The sequence below is a fragment of the Dromaius novaehollandiae genome, chromosome 24 (genome assembly GCF_036370855.1).
Source record: "Dromaius novaehollandiae isolate bDroNov1 chromosome 24, bDroNov1.hap1, whole genome shotgun sequence".
Classification (NCBI taxonomy): Eukaryota; Metazoa; Chordata; class Aves; order Casuariiformes; family Dromaiidae; genus Dromaius; species Dromaius novaehollandiae.
In genome coordinates, this window is record NC_088121.1 from 6959523 (window position 1) to 6977626 (window position 18104).

The 18104-nt window shown below is 44.1% G+C and overlaps 1 protein-coding gene across 2 annotated transcripts; it reads left to right on the top strand.

Moving 5' to 3' along the window:
- Window positions 1–58: 58 nt before the first annotated feature.
- Window positions 59–18020, top strand: PLOD1 (procollagen-lysine,2-oxoglutarate 5-dioxygenase 1). Of its 2 annotated transcripts, none has more exons than XM_026095569.2 (19): window positions 59–300; window positions 4815–4909; window positions 5440–5576; window positions 6940–7103; window positions 7461–7573; window positions 9257–9320; window positions 10154–10251; window positions 10560–10661; window positions 10770–10901; window positions 11170–11291; window positions 11760–11864; window positions 12300–12425; window positions 13215–13356; window positions 13888–14001; window positions 14281–14346; window positions 14704–14808; window positions 15217–15363; window positions 15654–15779; window positions 16039–18020. In XM_026095569.2, exons 1-19 carry the CDS (start codon window positions 207–209, stop codon window positions 16192–16194), a joined length of 2208 nt encoding a protein of 735 aa, XP_025951354.2. In that variant the 5' UTR covers window positions 59–206; the 3' UTR covers window positions 16195–18020. The 2 variants fall into 2 exon arrangements, with proteins under 2 accessions (XP_025951354.2, XP_025951355.2); XM_026095570.2 differs by having other exon boundaries at window positions 60–300; window positions 4818–4909.
- Window positions 18021–18104: the final 84 nt, after the last annotated feature.

Sequence of the window (18104 nt, forward strand, 5' to 3'; positions counted from 1 at the left end):
GCCCACGGGCCGTTCCGCCGTGGGGCCGGGACCGGGGCTGGGAGGAGGAGGAGGAGCCGCCGCCGCCGCCCGCCCCCGCCGGGCGGGTCTGGTGCGTGGCAGAGGCGCCCGCAGCCTCCTGCAGCCGCCGGGTCCCTGCGGAGCGGGGCCGCGCCCGGTGCGAATCGGCTCCCGCGGCGGCTCCCGGCGGGGACGAAGCGGCCTCCATGGTGCCGCCGGCGCTGCTGCTGCTGCTGCCGCTGCCCTGCGCGGTGCTGGCGCTGCTGGGCGCCGAGGGCGGCGGCGGCGCCGGGCAGGAAGGTAAGGGGGGTCCGCGCCGGGGACTCGCGGCGCCGAGGGGGCGGCGGGAGCCTCGGGCAGCGCTCCGCCGCGGCGGGGTCCTCGCGGCCGCTTGGGCTGCGTCCCGCCCGGGTCTGCCCTCCCTGCTTTCGGACTTGAGCCGCTCACGAGCCGGGCAGCGGAGCGCGTTGGATCCCCGAGCTGGCCCCGCTGCTCCCCGAGAGCCGCGGCGCTCCTAAGAGAGCGTGGTTTCGTCCTCACACGTGCAGCGGGCACCTGGTCTCAGGAGCAGCTGTCAGGACAGCAGAGGAATAGGGAAGCTACTGAAGATCAGCCGGGCTGACACAGGGGTTCATGCACTGTCCTGTCGTTCTGCTTAGGAGTTTAGACGATTATCTCTGTCTTTGTGAGAGAAGCGGCAATTAAGAGAAGTTTTCATTTTGTTACCTAGAATATTTCCTTAACTATGCTTCATGCTTTTATAATCCCCTTTAATATAAGTTAAAATGTATCTGTTGAAGAGTAGGAAGGGGAATTCTTTAGACATAACTAAAGCAGTATTATTTCTGCATATAGGAGAACTGTTAGACAAATACGAGTAAGAAATGCCCCTCTGTGTGCCATCCTGCCTTTCTTATGCGTCTCAGATCTTCCATGCTTTTAACAAGCTTTTGGGGCCCACTTTGGGAAAAGACAGTGAGGTATGTTGGTTAGGAAAAGGGATTTGGAATTAATTATTTTCCAGTTCAGTCGCTTACTTCCAATATGGTTGTAAGAAAAAATCAGTTACTTTTTCTGTGCTTCAGCTTCCCCAGAGTAATATGAGAAAATAATACTTATCTTCTCCCTTAAAAGTTCTTTCAGATCTCTGCAAAAGCTCTAAGCATAATTATTTGTACTTCTAATTAAATTGTTACCAAAAAACCTTGGTAAATGTAAATTTAATGCAGAGATTATATTATCCACTATTAACTTGTGCACTGATTTTTCTATTTGATCCCAGTATTAATGGTATTTTGTTAAATGTTATTTAACAGGAAGCTGCACAATAATATTTCCCAAGGCGCAGCCTAGGGATAAATTAATCCCTTGTTCAAAAATGCAGCTGCAACTGTGCTTTCCCTGTGGAGTCAGGGCGGAAGTAAATAACTCTGAAATTTGTTACTGAACTCATCTCGTCACTACTTTTTACCACTTTCTTTGTAAAAACTCATAAGTCTACTTGATCATTTCATTGTGACCTTGATACCAGAGTTAAGTCCCTGTACTAGTACTTTGTTCATACAGAATCGTCTGTAGTGCTTAAAGAACTTCACAAGTGGTAAATGTCATTTATTACCGTTATACAGATGGAAAAATAGAGAGCTAGCAAGGCTGACTCCCTGCTGCAGAGCAGATCTAGTGATACGGTCCAGCTCCCCTGGTTCCTAGTCCAGTGCTTGCTTTGTTGAACCACACCGTGTTCATATTTTGCAGTCATTCCGTTATTAAATATATTTCTTACATTTATAATTGTCAGCATGGCTCAAGGAGTCAGTGTGTCCAGGGGACCCAGCTTAACAGAATGAACTGTCATTTCCACGTATGAAAAATAACTGTCATGTGGATGATTAGGAAACATAAACCTGCTTTTGGAGGTTTAAAAATGCCTCTATGTGCTACTGAATGTCTTGCCCTGATCAGAAAGGTCCTCGTATGGTGGAGGTTGTATGTCAGGTGTTCAACTGGTGTAAACTGGCTGAGTTCCACTGGCTCCAAGCTGCCAGTCTGTTGTGTGTGATTTATGTCTGAAGAAAGGAGCCTGAATGTGCATTGATAGTGTGGAGAAAGAAGACAATATTTAAAAAAAACTAGATGAAAAGTTTCCTTTACTATGGGAGTCAAAAAATAAAAATTAGAAGAGTTTACTGCTCTCTGGAAATGCCTATCAGCTGCGTCAGTCTTTGGCAAGAACTTTGAGAAAGAGAAAAAAGGGTTAAAGGGGAAGGAGCCGAGGCAGCACAGCTCAGCACAGCACTTCCAGTACTGGAACTGAAGAAGTGTCTCTTGGGATGGAAAACTCTCGCTACTGCAGAGATTTCTCAGAACAGACACTGAGCTCCCTGCAAATCAGTAATGAGAAGAGAATCTTTAACGATGAATTCTGCGTGGGGGGGATTGTTGTCTCTGTGCGGGCTTTTCCATGCTCCTGTGAGTTCACATGCTGCACAGTAAAACCTTTTCTGTCTTGGAAATACGACACCACTTCCTGTTCATCCCTTGGAGCCTTTCGCTCTCTCATCTGGTCCAGCAAACTTCTGGCAGTCGTATCAAACGACGTATAAACAGTTTGTTGCTTTCTTGAGGTGGTGGCATGAAAATGAATTCCTAATTTATTTATGTGATTCCTCAGAATTCAGGCTGAAGTAATTGCATAGCAGCCAGGCTAACGTCACTCTTTTCTTCTATTATCCTTATCATATGCTTTCTCCTCCCTTTTCAGGTACTAGAATTTGATGTTTGTCTTTACATTCGTCTCTGGCAAGCTCACATTTGCCCCCTCTTCACTGGCAGCATGATTTCCACCTTCTCAGAAACCGTGAGCTCAGAGCCATCTGATCAAGCTGCCATGGTTTTCTGCATGCCCTCATACAGCTAGAAACTTAATGGCTTTAACATATTCCCTGAGGACACTCATATTTTACTGATTTGTTTGCACCCTGTGACTAGACAGGATGCAAACAACTGGAGTGTGCTGAAGGAGCTGGATTAGGAATGCAGTTCATATAGCTAAAAATCTGCCTTCAGAAATTGCACTTAACACAGGATTCAAATTCTTTTGCTTGTCAGTCCTTTGGCTGTCTGCATGAAAGTCTAACAAAATACAGTTAAAGCTGACCTTTTACTGACTGCTCTCAGTCTCTCCTTCTCTTTATTCTGATGGAGAAAAGGATTTGTCCTTGGGAACATCCTCTTTACTTCCTAACCTTTGGTCTTAACCTTATGTTTTACTTGTGATACCCTTGTCAGGTCTATCTAAGATTCCAGCTCCTAGATCCTGCCTATCTAGGGCACTGGACTCCACGTGGCCAGAATATCAGTTTGGTACACTAGGAAGATACATCTGGTACATCCATTGAAAAGTTCATTGTTCCAAGAGGAGCCTGCTCAAGCCAAGAAAATGTCCTTTCAGTTATTCCTGGTATTTTCCGGTGTCAAAATTGGATGGCAGGATTCATATTTAAACACGCTGTTGCCAGAGCCTATACAAATTCCTACCAAAGTAGATGTATTAAGATGAAGTAGAGTATTTAATCATAACAAGAAAGAAACCAGGACCTCCACAGAAAATTCATATTCCAGTGGTACACTGGAGAAACTTCTGGAAGAGAACTTCAAGATTTAGCTATATCTTTTTTTAAACGACAAGATTGGGAGTAGAATCTTGATGCAAGTGATGGCAGAATTAAATTCACATTGCGTATGTATGGAAAAATCTGAAAAACACCTGTGGAATGCAGTAGAAAATTGGAGCAGCTGTGGAGGGAGAATAATAACACTTAACCTAATTTTGGTCTTCCTTACATGCAGTCAATGCTGAGTGCAACTCTGTGGGGGACAGGAAGCCAATTGTACTAAATGCATGACTTCCAAATGGACATTTTGTGGTGGTTCTATTTTTTTATTTTCAAGTTTAATTTCCTTCAAACTGGAGAATTGTAGCTTGCACTAGCAGGGTAAAAAAAAGCACTCAATAAATTGTATTTTCATTTTCCAGCTCCTAACTCAATTAAATTTCATATTTTCTCCATTTTATACCCAGGACCAAGTTCTAATCTCTGCTGCACAAGTATAAAACAAAGGAGCAGCCTTAGTTGCACTGCAGTTAGTTTTGGGTTCTTCAATCAAACACTGCAAGTTTTGGGCACCTTTACTATGTTATGTCCCATATGGTAGTTAGTTACTCCAGTGAAAAAACACTGTCTATTTCTATGCTGTCTTTTTTTTTTTCCCCTGTAGGTGTTGCCAATAATGTAGGCAGCAAATAACTGGGATTTGAAGCTGATTTTCTTCCCGAGCCAAAGCTTTGTGGGCAGTGAGAGCACCTACAGTGCTTAAGATTGTACAGTGTACAGATAACTGGGTGAGGTCTAAGCAAGCTGTTCGCTTCTCAGCAGAGTATGGTTGCTTCTTGGCTTGACTGCCTCCCTTGCCTGATTTAAAATGAACCTGGACAGCTGTCAATGTTATGTAGAGCAGACATAACCTCTGTCCATGAATGGCAGTGGCTGTTTAAGTGAAAGTCAGGACTCCTAGGTTCTCTTCCTGACTTCGTGACTAACTTGAAGTGTGATACTGGGAAAGTCACTTTACTTCTCAATGGCTGAGTTTTACTCCTAATGACCTCCCTTTGTCAAATCTGTCAAGTAACTCTAAGAATAACAGTTCCTACTTTGGCTCAGTGTCTGATAGTAAAGCTTCTTTGTTAAATGTGAAACAGCGGGCTGTGAAAACAAGCAAGCTGATCGTATGTCTCTTGTGCTTTCTCTTGCAAGCAGAAAACCTGCTCGTTCTTACTGTTGCCACCAAGCAAACTGAGGGATTCAGACGCTTCAGAAGATCAGCCCAGTTCTTCAACTACAAAGTCCAGGTGATGGCCAACAGCCCCAGTAGTAGTTGGTGGGAGGGAATTTTGAAATGGGCACTCCTATGAGTGTGGAATGGATAAGACTTGGCCACAAAGTAATTAAACAAAAGCCCAAGAGAGGACATGCCCTTTCAGCTGTCTGAGAGATACTGTGGCAGCTGGCATTTCTGGCCATCTTTCTTACACCATCCCCAATAGTGGCTTCAGATGAGATCCATGTCCTGCTCAGGGGAGCCCCTAGACGCATTTCCATTGCAATGCTGAAGCATAATGGTGCAAAGTGGGAAGCTCCTGTCACTGTTGCTGAGAGTGCTTTTCTACTGTGCTACATGTTAGTCTGACTCTCCATTTCAGAGGAGAGTTCAAAGACTGACATATATGCCTAGTGCCTCCATCCTGAAATTTGTTGTTGTTGTTGTTGTGTTTTGCATTGGGAGTAATCAGGACTGGTGAGGCTGTGAGTTCTGGTCCTTTTCTGTAAGTCTTGCTGGGAAAATGACCTGTTCAGTAGACCTTTTGCCTGTCTCCTTTAGGTGCTAGGGCTGGATGAGGAGTGGCGGGGTGGAGATGATAAGAAGCCAGCAGGAGGTGGGCAGAAGGTCCGTCTCTTGAAATCAGCTTTAAAGGAGTATGCAGATAAGGAAGACTTGATCATCCTTTTCATAGAAAGGTAATGGGTTGGAAAGGATTTGCTATGAACTGAATTATAAGGCTGTTTGGACAGGTTCTTACTAAGAAGAAACTAACTATGAAGTCAGTTGCTTGTGGAAGATGTGTCCATATCTCCTGCATTTTTTCCTCCTGAATTCTCTGTAGTTTCCTGAGTGTTGATGTGAGCTGCATCTGTGGCAGCTGGGAAGGTCTGTCCACAATGGGCTGATTCCAACTCTTCTATAAAGTTGATAGCATTATACCTGTTTCTGCCAGGGGGGAATTTGGCTGCCTCTATCTCCAGAGAACAAACAGACAAGTTCTGTGGATCTAGGCAGGCCTTTCTCAGGGGAATTATTTGTGAGGCAGACTGCAACACAATTAGTTGGCCAGAGAAATGTGAACAGGGAAAATGATGGGATGGAGTCTCAATGCCTTTTCCTGTGCCCAGAAACAAGCAGGGCTGGGACACAAGTGTGTATCTAGCTCCCATGACAGGGACATCTTTTGCAGCTCTGAGTGTCTGCGTGTATTTAGAAGGCTAGGGAATGATTCATCTCTGGAATGAGCAACTTTTTCACTCACCAAAAGTTAGTTTGAAGTATGCAAATCTCTTGCAGAGAATGCAGATCTCATTCTGGGAGCACTGGGAATTAGTCAGTTCTGCTCGGTGCTGAGGAGACAATGACTGGAGTCCAATATCCAGGGGCTGGTGTCCAGCATAGGTCCCCACCTCTGAAGAACTGCAGAGAGCTCTGTGGAGAGTGGCGAGATGCCAAAAGATGTAAAAAGCATGACCTGTGGGGGGATTTTTTTAAGTGTGGAAAGAAGGAGCGTGGGTACAAAGGAGTGGCAGAATAAATCTTTCTTCTGGCAAGTGAAAGGTTATTACAAAGAGTGAGGGCATCAGTGATTCACAATACCAAAAGGTGGAAAAACAAGACAAGATCAGCCTGCTTTTCAGCTTGGAAGACTTGTTTTCATTACTGGTGAAAACTATCTAAAAGTAAGAACGGTTAAGCATGGGAATAGGCTGCGTCTAGACACTGTGGAATCTCCAGCAGTGGAAATGCTTAAAAATGTTTAAAGTAACTTCCCTTGGGGCAGTGTAAACCTGTTTGATCCTGCTTTTAGACAGTCAGTGGACTGTCTGTATTCTTGAGATCCATCCGTGTTTCCTGTTGATTTCTAAGTAACATCTTCCACTCTATGAGTAAGATTGCACTTTAGTTAGTTGTAATTATGACAAAAATATAATATTGTGAAGCAGAACTAAAAGAAGGGGATTCTAAATGAATCCCCTGCTTCTAGTTGCTTTTCTCACTGACCTGTTTTCCTGACTCCACTCCTTTCTGTCCTTTTTTGTCTATCTTTTACTCTAGCTATGATGTGCTCTTTGCATCGGGCCCTACGGAGCTGCTGAAGAAGTTCAAACAAGCCAAGAGCAAAGTTGTCTTCTCAGCAGAGAACTACATCTATCCTGACAGAAAGTTGGAAGCCAAGTACCCTCAGGTGCGAGATGGAAAGCGCTTCCTGGGCTCTGGAGGTAAGAGAGAGAGAGAGACCAGCTATGCGCCTGTCTTTTTCCTGCAGGAAGGGACATAGCTATGAATCACGTCTAGAGGATAGGAACCTGCTAACTATTTGCAGTGAGACTGATTTTTCAGGGGATGGGTATCTGAGTTTTTCTGATGCTGAAGATTAAGGGTTCTATCCCAGTGTCATTCCATGCTGGGAAGGGTGATTTATGCATGCTTTTACTGAAAGCTGATATGTCTCTGCTGCACCACAGGATGGAGTGAGACTTTGTGTGAAAGGAGTGAGTATGTGTATTCATGAGTACTTTCCTTTTTGGGTTGTCTGGACTGAAATACTGTGTTTCTCTTCATCCTTATTCCTGCAGGCTTCATAGGCTATGCTCCAAACCTGAATAAACTTGTCGAAGAGTGGAAGGGAGAAGACGATGACAGTGACCAGCTCTTTTATACCACTATCTTCTTGGATCCAGAAAAACGGGTAAGTGTACCTGAATTTTGGTGTTACGAGGAATTGTCTGAGAAGCATGGCAGCTGAGCTGTTTCCATGCAGCATCTCTGCTGACAGTAAAAGAAGTTAACCATGTATGTGTTGCCTTGTAATGCCTGCTCTGGCAGCCTTACACAGAAGAGGCCACTAGTATATCCTGTTATCCATTTCCCTTGTGCAAATTTGCAGTTTAGCAGCCACACCCTTTGTTCTGTTATTAGCAGTTTTTATCTTTAGGCTTAAAATTTGACTAGGAACACAGGTATCTTAAAGCAAGTCTCATTGTAGACTCATACTAATATATGTATGTGCCGATGTTTAAAGCTGTCGATTGTCCTGGAACCAATCAGTCTCCTCCCAGGGGATGTGAAATCCAAACTTTAAGTGTGTATCTTCCCTGCAGACTGCAGTACTAACTTAAGACATACGCAGCCTAGCACTGAAGTACATTGTAGGTACAGGGGCAGATAAGGCCTGAGCAGATTTGAGGTGATGCAAGGGACAGAGATTCACAGCTTTGCAGCTGCTGATATGCCACAGGACAGGAATCATAGGCATCACATTGGGTAGCCCTACTGGAATGAAGAGGCTGCCACTGCCTTCAGCAAATACCTCCAGATCCTGGTCCTCAAAATTGCATCAGCCTATGTAGCATGCCGCGTAACATCATACTGAAGACTAGAATGGACCCCGGAAGCATAATGTGTTCCAGCACCATGTGTCATACTGTAGTAAACATTAATCCAGCCCACAGGATGATTCTACTTCCGTTGTCCCTGCCCAGCTCTGTGTAACACAGTGCAGGCTGTTTGTGAGGGATGCCACAAATGCTTGCAAACTAAGAAGTGAAACTGTAACAGTAAACTCAGGGGGAGTCACTAAAAATAGGAGAGCGCCTTCACATTGATTAGAAAGGGAGCTGCACTTTTTTACCTCCCCAAGTCTGAGTGTGGCCCATGATATTTTAACATGAACAACTCCTTTAATAGTCTCATCTGCAGTTCTGGCCCTATGCCACACAAAGGCTGAGTAATTCCACTGACTTGGCATTCAGACACCGGATGTTAGCGCCCTGCCGTCCTTTCTAGTAATCAATCTTAACAGATGCCTGGAGGGATGCTGAACTCTGTTAAGTCAGAGCTTGTTTTTAGTGTGACAAAAATCCAGTCAGAGTGTGACTTGCAGCAGGGGATAAAAACAGAGATTGCATAAGCTGGCCTTATGTTTTGGTTTGACACTGGCACCTGGGGCAATATTTGGGGTAACTCTAGCCCTGTGGATAGATAGCAAGAAACTGCCTTCACAGCAGATATTTTTGCTGTCTTGGCATTCCTGCATATTATACACGGGTTTTATATGACTGTGGTGCAAGTGTGCTTCATTAATACGCTACATATTTCTGCGTTATTGGCACTCCCAAAGCTGCTTTAAAGTGTTTGTTTATATGGTTTTGCCTAATATAACATGTTTAAACTCTTTTAGAAATGGTGAATTGTTTCAAATTCAAATGAAAATGAGGATTAGCTGGGAGTGTTTTTAGGCTTCAGGGCTTTGAGAATATGAAAATGATTACAGGAATGTGGTGTATCTTTACTTAGCATAGAATCTGTCACATGTAAAGAATGGGTACCTGCTTGTGTTCTAATTAAGGTTATTTATCTCACTCTTCTAAAGGAAAGTATCAACATCAGTCTAGACCAAAGAAGCAGGATCTTCCAGAACCTGAATGGAGCATTAGGTGAGATGGAAGAAGAGGCTCTCATCTCCTTGGAATGCAACTGAATGCTGACACCAGAAATAAAGCTGTGATGTGGTTGAAGAGATTAAATTTCAGAAATTCTTGTCCCTGAAGAACAAGCCCCAGTTAAAAGTCTCTGCCAGAGTCCTGGGATTTATTTGCAATTTCACTGCAGCCAGCTAGGTTCCGACTGTAATTCCCTCTTCACTTGGGGGAATGCAGGTCGGGTTTTCCATCTTACACCTCCTTGCCACTTTGATCTCCAAGCATGTCGGATTGCATTAGCCTTGGGGATTGAGACTGGGAGGGACTTCACTGCAAGTAATAACACACAACCCTGCCTAGGGCCTGCCTCTCTTTCCGCTTCAGAACAGTATCTGGAATGACATAGAAGGTGAGATGCAGCCAGATACTGCCAGTGAGTGCTCGCTGACCCACACCAGGCTTCTGACCAGCTGATTACTCTAGTTCTGGCTAATGGGATCAGTGGATATCAGTCCCCTATTCTCCTGGGACTACTGCCTAATGTTTTCAGTGTATTGTCTTGCTTCAACCCGTATTTATTTAATCAGGTAAAATATGGTAAGGCAGTGTAGTTTTTGGCTCTTGTGCGCATTATGGGAATGAAAGACTGGAGCTTAAACCTGAACTAGTCTACTGTTCTGAACATTTTCTCTCCTTCCTGGATATAGTCTGTAGTCCCCAAACTACTTATATATGGCTGTCCAGGTCCATGCTTTCATCTTCTAGCAATTGTTCAGTAGGAACAAGGCATTGTGTTGCTAATTATTAATAAAAGCTGTCTGATAACATGATGGCAATGTGATTTCCAGATGAGGTGGTTCTGAAGTTTGAAAATGCACGAGTGAGAGCAAGAAACTTGTTATATGACACTCTGCCTGTGGTGATTCATGGAAATGGACCCACCAAGGTAAGCAGGAGCCCGAGAGAAAAGTTTGGTATGAGTTTGTTGCAAAGTGACCCTTTGTGCTTGAGTGTATCAGGCTACTATCCTCCCACACACTGACTTTTCCTGCATCCATGGTCCAAGGGCATAGCAGCAACATGGGTCTGGTTCAAAGATCAGCTTGTACTTAGACCCTCAGGCTGTCATGCTTTTCAGATTTTTTAGTCCAGGAAGAAGGTAAAGTTCTGATGGAATCTGATCTCACACCATGGGGTGGAAGCGAAGAAACTCCTCTGCCCTGTATGTGGAACATGGCAAATTTCCTTTTGCAGCTGCAGCTGAACTACCTGGGAAACTACATTCCTCAAATATGGACATTTGAGACCGGCTGCACTGTGTGTGATGAAGGCCTGCGAAGCCTCACAGGGTTTAAGGTAAGGCTGATGCGTATCCCAAGCACTCAAAACAGGTGTTACAATGAGATCTTGTGTTTTTGTGTTGTACATGAGCCACCACCTCTCTCCACTTCTCACTGAATGTAGGATGATGCATTGCCACTGATTCTGATTGGCATTTTCATCGAGCAGCCCACTCCATTCCTCTCCCAGTTCTTCTTGCGGCTTCGTAACCTCCATTACCCAAAACAACGGATCCAGCTCTTCATTCACAACCATGTAAGTAAAGTTGGCCTGTGATGGTTTTAGCAAATGCTGGGAAAATGCTTACCTACTGTCCCTCAGTCACCTTTGCAACCTTTGATTAGGCTGCCAGGCTCTGAAACTGCAGTGCCATCTGCAAAGGCACCTGTAAGATAGCTCCATCCAGCAGTAAGGATGTACAGATGGAAAGAGCTGTTGCTCACCTGGTTTGGCATTCTCGAGAACTGAGCAGCCTGAGATGAGCTCATGTCACCTGTTTTTCCTTATTCTTCTTTTGGCATAGGAACAACATCACCTGACGCAGGTGGACTCATTTATTGAGGAGCACGGTGAAGAATATCTTGCCATCAAAGTGATTGGGCCAGATGATGAGGTGGAGAATGCTGAGGCACGTAACTTGGGCATGTAAGTGAAGAGGCCAAACTTGAGGGCTCCTAGGGTCAGCTTGTGTCCAGGCAAGCTAAAGCAGTGCATTTTTTTTTGAGAATCATCACTGTTAAGCGGATGTTTCTCTTCTTTCAGTCAGGTAGTAGCAGAGTATCTTGCTGTGATCAGGAGGTATAAGTTGGAGCTCAGGTCTGGATTTGGGGCAACTTTAAATGGGTACCCACTGGTACCCATTTGTGCTGAGAAAACAAAGTTGGCTAGATGTGGTGCTGGCTACATCTTCATGTGTGCTGTTGGCTGCTGAAACTGATGTGCTTTTACTAGGCTAGCCCTCTGGGTTGTTACATTTAACTGAATTTTGACTTCTCTGAATGCCTAAAAGAAGACCCTTAGGCCAGACCATGGGAAAATTCTTCTTGTTCTGTCCCTCTTCTTACTCTGTCCTAGGATAATTTTCACCTGACTTTTTTTGCTCTCTGGCCATAGGGATTTGTGCAGAAAGGATCCTGACTGTGACTATTACTTTAGTTTGGATGCTGACATAGTTCTGAAGAACACGGAGACTCTAAGGATCCTGATTGAACAGAACAAGTGAGTTCTTTGGTCTGTGTAATCCTTACTGGATTATGGTGAGATCTTTTATCACTGTGAGATGCATAAGGCACTAGGTGAACACTGCTGGGGATGGAATGTTCGGCAAATGCCTCTTATTTGATCCTTTTTTACAGTAGTGGCTGGTCCCTGAATTTTAGGCAATGGATGTAAATCTTCCCTAGCTTTGCCTTTATATAGTGACTAGAACAAATCAGATTCTAGGAGACCTGCTGCTGGATGCAGTTATATATGAGATTGTGATGGTATTTGCCCTTGCTTAAGTAGAATTTTATTCCACCAGAGTTAGTAGGAGCAGCAGTTGCGTAAGTGAGGGAGAATCTGACCCTTACAGTTCTGTGGTTTGTAAATCTTTTCTCTTCCTTCCTATAGTAACATCCTGTCTTGCAATTCCCTTTTCTTTTGTGCTTACAGGCTGGTGATTGCCCCACTGGTAAGTCGGCATGAGAAGTTGTGGTCAAATTTCTGGGGAGCGCTGAGCCCTGATGGGTACTATGCCCGCTCGGAAGATTATGTGGATATTGTTCAAAGGCGGAGGGTGTGAGTATACAAAGAGTTTCTTACTGATAGAGTCCCTTAAATATAAAGCTTGCTGCTGCACATAATCATCAAACGCAACTGTGCTTGTATATAAAAAGGGAAAAGAAGTCTGTTTCCTATTGGAACCTGCTATGTGTTCTCCGCTGTACAGAGACCATACGCACTTCAGGCAGACTTCCTTAGGATCAGAGTAAGGGGATGAGAGTTCTGACAGCTGAAGTTGCTTCATTTTATTCATGTCATGTTTTCTCACCTGCAAATTATAGCTAGTGTGATTCTTAAAATCCCGTAAAAGCTTTCTAATCTTTATCAGATAGTCTTCATAAAACAGTAGGTGATCCTTGGATGAAAGATTCACAAAATAGTATTATTGTTTCATTTATATTCTTGAGGAGGAGCCCTTTTTTTAGGTCAGTGTATGCACAATAAATGCTGGAAATCAGCTTATGCACTTTTGGCTGATTCAGTTATTTTAAATCATTGGAAAAAAATTGTGTTGATCTCTCTGGGAAGAGGCTCAAGCCATTAATTATGTCCCTAACAGAAACACACAGTAGCAATTAATTGCTTTCACAGCAGACTAGGATTTGTGCTGTTTAAAAGCTCTGGCAATATAACTGGTTTTTCCTGGAATGACAATTCCTGTTGGTGTGGTTTCTCCTACTGATCTGAGTTGGCTCATTTTGGCTAACCTGGCTGATATTGCAGTGCTGCCTGCCATCCCATTGAGTCCTGCAGTTTCTTTCTTATTGTCATTTCATGTCTTAGTCTCCTACTTCTGTGTTTCAGCGGGCTTTGGAACGTTCCCTATATCAGTGGCGCTTACATGGTTAAAGCCAACGCTCTGCGATCAGAGCTTGACCAGGGAGATCTCTTCCACAGTGGAAAGCTGGATGCTGACATGGCTTTCTGCCACAACGTTCGGAATCAGGTCAGTTGAGGAGAGAGAAGCTGGCAGCGGAGGACTGCATGCCACGGTGGAGGTGACAAGATAAAGTGGTTTCAAGGTGTTCATCTCTGCCAGGACATGGGACAGGATGCATTGGCATTACTTGATTCTATGCAGTCTTGGAACAGTGTGGGATTTCTGTCTTGCTGTGAAACCACTCAGAGCCAGGGACTATTAAATGCAGATCACATTTTTGTTCTTGGGCCTATTTAGGGCTGTTCTAAATGAGGACAGCAGGAGAAAAAGGAAGAACCTCATCTTAGGGCACCTGCTCTACTCTGCTTCCATCCCTGGCTGATGACAGGCACAGGATTGCTGGCTCTGGCTGTAACCTTTCAGAGTTCCTCTTAGCCAGGGTGGAAATTAAAGTGAAGGCCCATGGGAGAAAGAATGAGTAGATAAACACCTTAGCGCCGTCATCACTGGAGAACTGTCCAGTGCTTATATTTCATAATGGCTCACAGGAGTGTGAGGCCTGGAAACACAGCTTGACTGTTTCCCTTTGTCCTGCAGGGAGTCTTCATGTACTTGACGAATCGGCATCAGTTTGGGCACATACTCTCTCTGGAGAATTATCAGACAACTCATCTCCACAATGACCTCTGGCAAATATTCAGCAATCCCGAGGTGAGATAACCAGCATGCTCAGCAGGCCTAGCAGTGTGGGATGTGAAGATCTGATGATCAGCTTCGCTGAGAAGGAAGATCCAGGCTTTGTTGTATGATGTCTCTCAGGTGGGATGAGGAGCACAGTCACAGAATTTAAAGGGAGGGTGTTTATGTGATTCATAAAAACATCTAGATCTCCAAAGCCTGTGAAATACTGCTGCTGCAGTGCTTGGCCTTTCATTGCCTCTTTAGCCAGGCTGTACAAAAATGACTAGTTTGCTTATCTTTTAACTGCAGGACTGGAGAGAAAAGTACATCCATGAAAACTACACAGCAGCTCTGAAAGGGAAATTGGTGGAAGTGGTAAGAAAACATTGCTCTTATCCATCAGAATAGGAGATTAGCATCAGGATAATGCTTGTATTATTACCATTCTCATTCTCGGAGGTAAGCAGCTCAGCACTACCTCGAAGTCTTTCAGATCCAGAGGAAACATGACCTTGAAAGTATTTTTAGGGCCAAATCATTCTTTTAGAAGTACCCGTTCAGCTGTCTTTAAGTAGAAGTGAGGCACGTGAATCGGAAGGCGAATTTCTATCTTCAATATTTTAGTTACTTTCCACTTAATCTGACCCTATCTACCATCTGTCTAGTTTAACTCCTCTTTTCTCAAGCACCTGCACTTGTTTCTGCCATTCTCACCTCTCCACTTTTTCCTAGCCCTGCCCAGATGTTTACTGGTTCCCCATATTCACTGAGGCTGCATGTGATGAGCTGGTGGAAGAAATGGAACATTATGGCCAGTGGTCCACAGGTGACAATACGGTAAGAAAAAGCAGGAGCTTCTTGGTTTCTACGTCACACCATTTTCCATGAGTGTTTGTGGCAGCAGTGTCTCCTCTAGGATGACATTAGATGCAGCAGTTAAACCAGGAAACTGGAGGCAGTAGTCCTAATTTTGCTCCTGATTAACTCTGAGATTTTGTGCACGTTCTCATATGTGAATTGTTTTTTCTGAGTCCTTTGTAGTATCCTCTGAAGCTACAATGTTCAGCCCTTCTGATGGTAATATTGTTTACCTTGTGGGTTTAATTAATGTTTGGAATGAGTTTTCCATCCTGAAAATCCTGATGAATAAACCTTATATTATTTGTAATTACCAGAAACAACTACTTTTCATACTTGAAGTCCAAGGTGCCCATTCTCACAGATATTTTGATGATTCAATTTCAGGACAGCAGAATACAAGGGGGATATGAGAATGTCCCAACTATTGACATCCACATGAACCAAATTGGCTTTGAAAGAGAGTGGTATAAGTTTCTTCTAGACTATATTGCACCCATCACAGAGAAACTGTACCCAGGATACTATACCAAGGTAGGTATACTTTGGCACCTCCTACTATTGTGACTGTGCAAAGGGAAGCCCCCTAGATTCTTCTACCGATATGCATGCTATTTCCCAGTATGGAGGAACTGACCCTGCAGTGTGACATCAGTATATGCATCAGGAAATACACACTTTTGAGAGAACATTCTCCTGACTTACTGCGTCTCTTCCCTCTTAGCGGTGAAATACAATGTAAATGTTAACACCATGCCTGGAGCTCAGTAACTATGGAATACTACAGCCCTGTAACGTGTGTATTTTGTTCTTCTCCCCTGCAGACTCAGTTTGAGCTAGCCTTTGTAGTTCGCTACAAACCTGATGAGCAGCCCTCTCTGGTGCCTCATCATGATGCTTCCACCTTTACCATTAACATTGCTCTGAACCGAGTTGGAATAGACTACGAGGTAAGTGTTTGTGGGTGTGTCAAGAGCCAGACTATGCAATACCATCCTTCTGGGAAACCCTTCCTTTATCCATATCTGGGTTTCACATCAAGGAATGCAATTAATGACTCAGTTAGGATAGCAGATTTTTGAACACCTGCGGCAAGAGATTCTCCGAGCACCTTCCCACGCTTTCAGAAGGGCCTCCAGGAGAAGGCAGAGGTCCTTTCCCTGACATGCTTTTACCAAACTGATGCCTCTCTTGTTTTGTTCCTCTCAGGGAGGAGGCTGCCGATTCCTGCGCTACAATTGCTCCATTCGAGCTCCACGGAAAGGCTGGACCCTAATGCATCCAGGACGCCTGACCCACTATCACGAAGGCCTTCCAACCACCAAAGGGACCCGTTATATCGCAGTGTCCTTTCTTGACCCCTAGAGCCATGCTTCACAAGAAGGATCTTTCCCTGGCCCCACTCACTGCTGACTTTGAGTGGAAGCAGGGAATGCTACTGAAAGTCTCCAAGGAATTGATCAAAGCTATTTGGATATTGATTTTTTAATGATATTTTAAGACTCCACTACTGGAAGATCTCCCTCTCTGATACTGCAGGTAATATCTAGGAATGTTGCTGTAGAATTTGGGAGGAGATTTTGTGCCTTCATTTCTGATTCTTCTCCTCATCCACCGTTTCTTGGATATGCGATTTACTTGAAACTTCACTGCTCGGTTGGCTTTACAGAAATGCTTTCTTGGACTGGAAATCCAGCTTTTTGGAGGCAAGTCACAAGCTCTCTCTCCAAGTAGCTGGAAGCCCATTTCCATCCACTGCATATACAGGAATGGACATTAGAGAATCATTTCTGGACACTATTCCAAATACAAAATCGATCAGGGAGCTGGCTCCAGGAGTCATAACAGTTAAGTGTAATACCAGTTGAAACTCAGTAGTAAGAGTCTGAAGTTCATCTGATTCCTTACCTCTTTGCATTCATTGGAAATGTATCATGAAGTTTAAAGCAGCAGCAGTGGCCATCTAGGTGCTTCCTGTTAGCTAAAGGAAGAATATGCTTATTATATTTTACTCTGAGATTAGACTGAAGAGATAAAAAATACCCTCCCTATCTTCTATTACTGCAGCTAGAAGGGAGCATGTATACCCAGACAAATTCAGACCGGGTCAGTATGTGTAGATAAAATCTAAGAAAGGGAAGGCTGAGAACAAATAGATCTGCCAGGAGGGCTTTATTGCTGAATCAGGTCAGCTCTATCCCATATTAAGTTTGTCAAAAGCTCTAATCATCTGGTAACAGTGCAGAGGCCCCAGTGGTTTTGATGGCTTCATTCCAGTTTTTAGTGATTGTTTTGATAATTTTCTTTGCATCTAACTTGAATGAGCCATCACTGTAAAACAACTTTTCTCTGGTACTTAGAGGAGATGAATTTTCAGTATTCCCATTATTTGAAATTACCAAAGAAAACACTCCACTGTAGACACTTCTGCAGGGGGGCGAGGCTGATAGAAGTGTGTGGTTAGAAAGTGCCATGAGACTGTGGTGAACTGATGGGTATAAAGATCTGTCTAGAGTAGAATCGTGGTTTATACATGTTGGTGGGCAAACGGGGAGGAACCTTTTCTGCCGTTGTCTATGAGCTCTGCTTACTAGAAACTTCTGTTTTCTGGGTTTGCCAGACTAGTACGTTTCACAAGCAGTAGATCAATATCAAAAATTGTTTTTAGAAAAAAAGTCTTCCTCATCTAAGCTCTCTCTGCCTCCAGACTCTACCATCTGCTTCATCTAGTACTGGGCATATTAACGCAGGCAGAATTGCTCATCGCTTTAGGCGTGTATGTTTGGACAGAGGATCTTAGGGTTTGAATGGACCCCAGGAAAGTGACACAGACCCTTTTCTGCTGCTTTCCATGTGCTTTCGAGGTCTGTTTGAACGCTGCACACTCACGCACACCAAAGGGAGAAAAATCCAGGCATAGACGATCAGTTCGAAAAGTAAAAAATTAGCTAACAATTCTTGTTACTGCAGTCACGAACAAATGACTCGCATGCTGTTACCAAAGGAAGGGACTTCAGAGGCCAATTACTGAGAAGATGCTGAAAAGGTGTATGTATTTATTCAGCATATTTTTCAGCTTATTTTCACAGTACAATGATTGGAGTTAATTCGGGGTCTCCTGTGCTCTGGTATTTCACACGAGATGTACAATTTCAGCCAGGGGAGTTTGCATTAAACCATTACCAACGGTGGCGGCCGCAGGGGGTGTCATTCCTTAACCTGCGCGTGTGAAGCGCTGCGGTCGCCGCTCCCCCCGCGCGTTTCCCAACTGCGGG

What these genes read in the sequence shown, in the direction of transcription:
- PLOD1 (XM_026095569.2), top strand. Translation starts at nt 207, where the DNA reads ATGGTGCCGCCGGCGCTGCTGCTGCTGCTGCCGCTGCCCTGCGCGGTG. An exon ending in GAGGCACGTAACTTGGGCAT is followed by an intron (nt 11,292 to 11,759) that starts GTAAGTGAAGAG and finishes CTCTGGCCATAG; the next exon opens with GGATTTGTGCAGAAAGGATC. An exon ending in ACCCAGGATACTATACCAAG is followed by an intron (nt 15,364 to 15,653) that starts GTAGGTATACTT and finishes TCTCCCCTGCAG; the next exon opens with ACTCAGTTTGAGCTAGCCTT.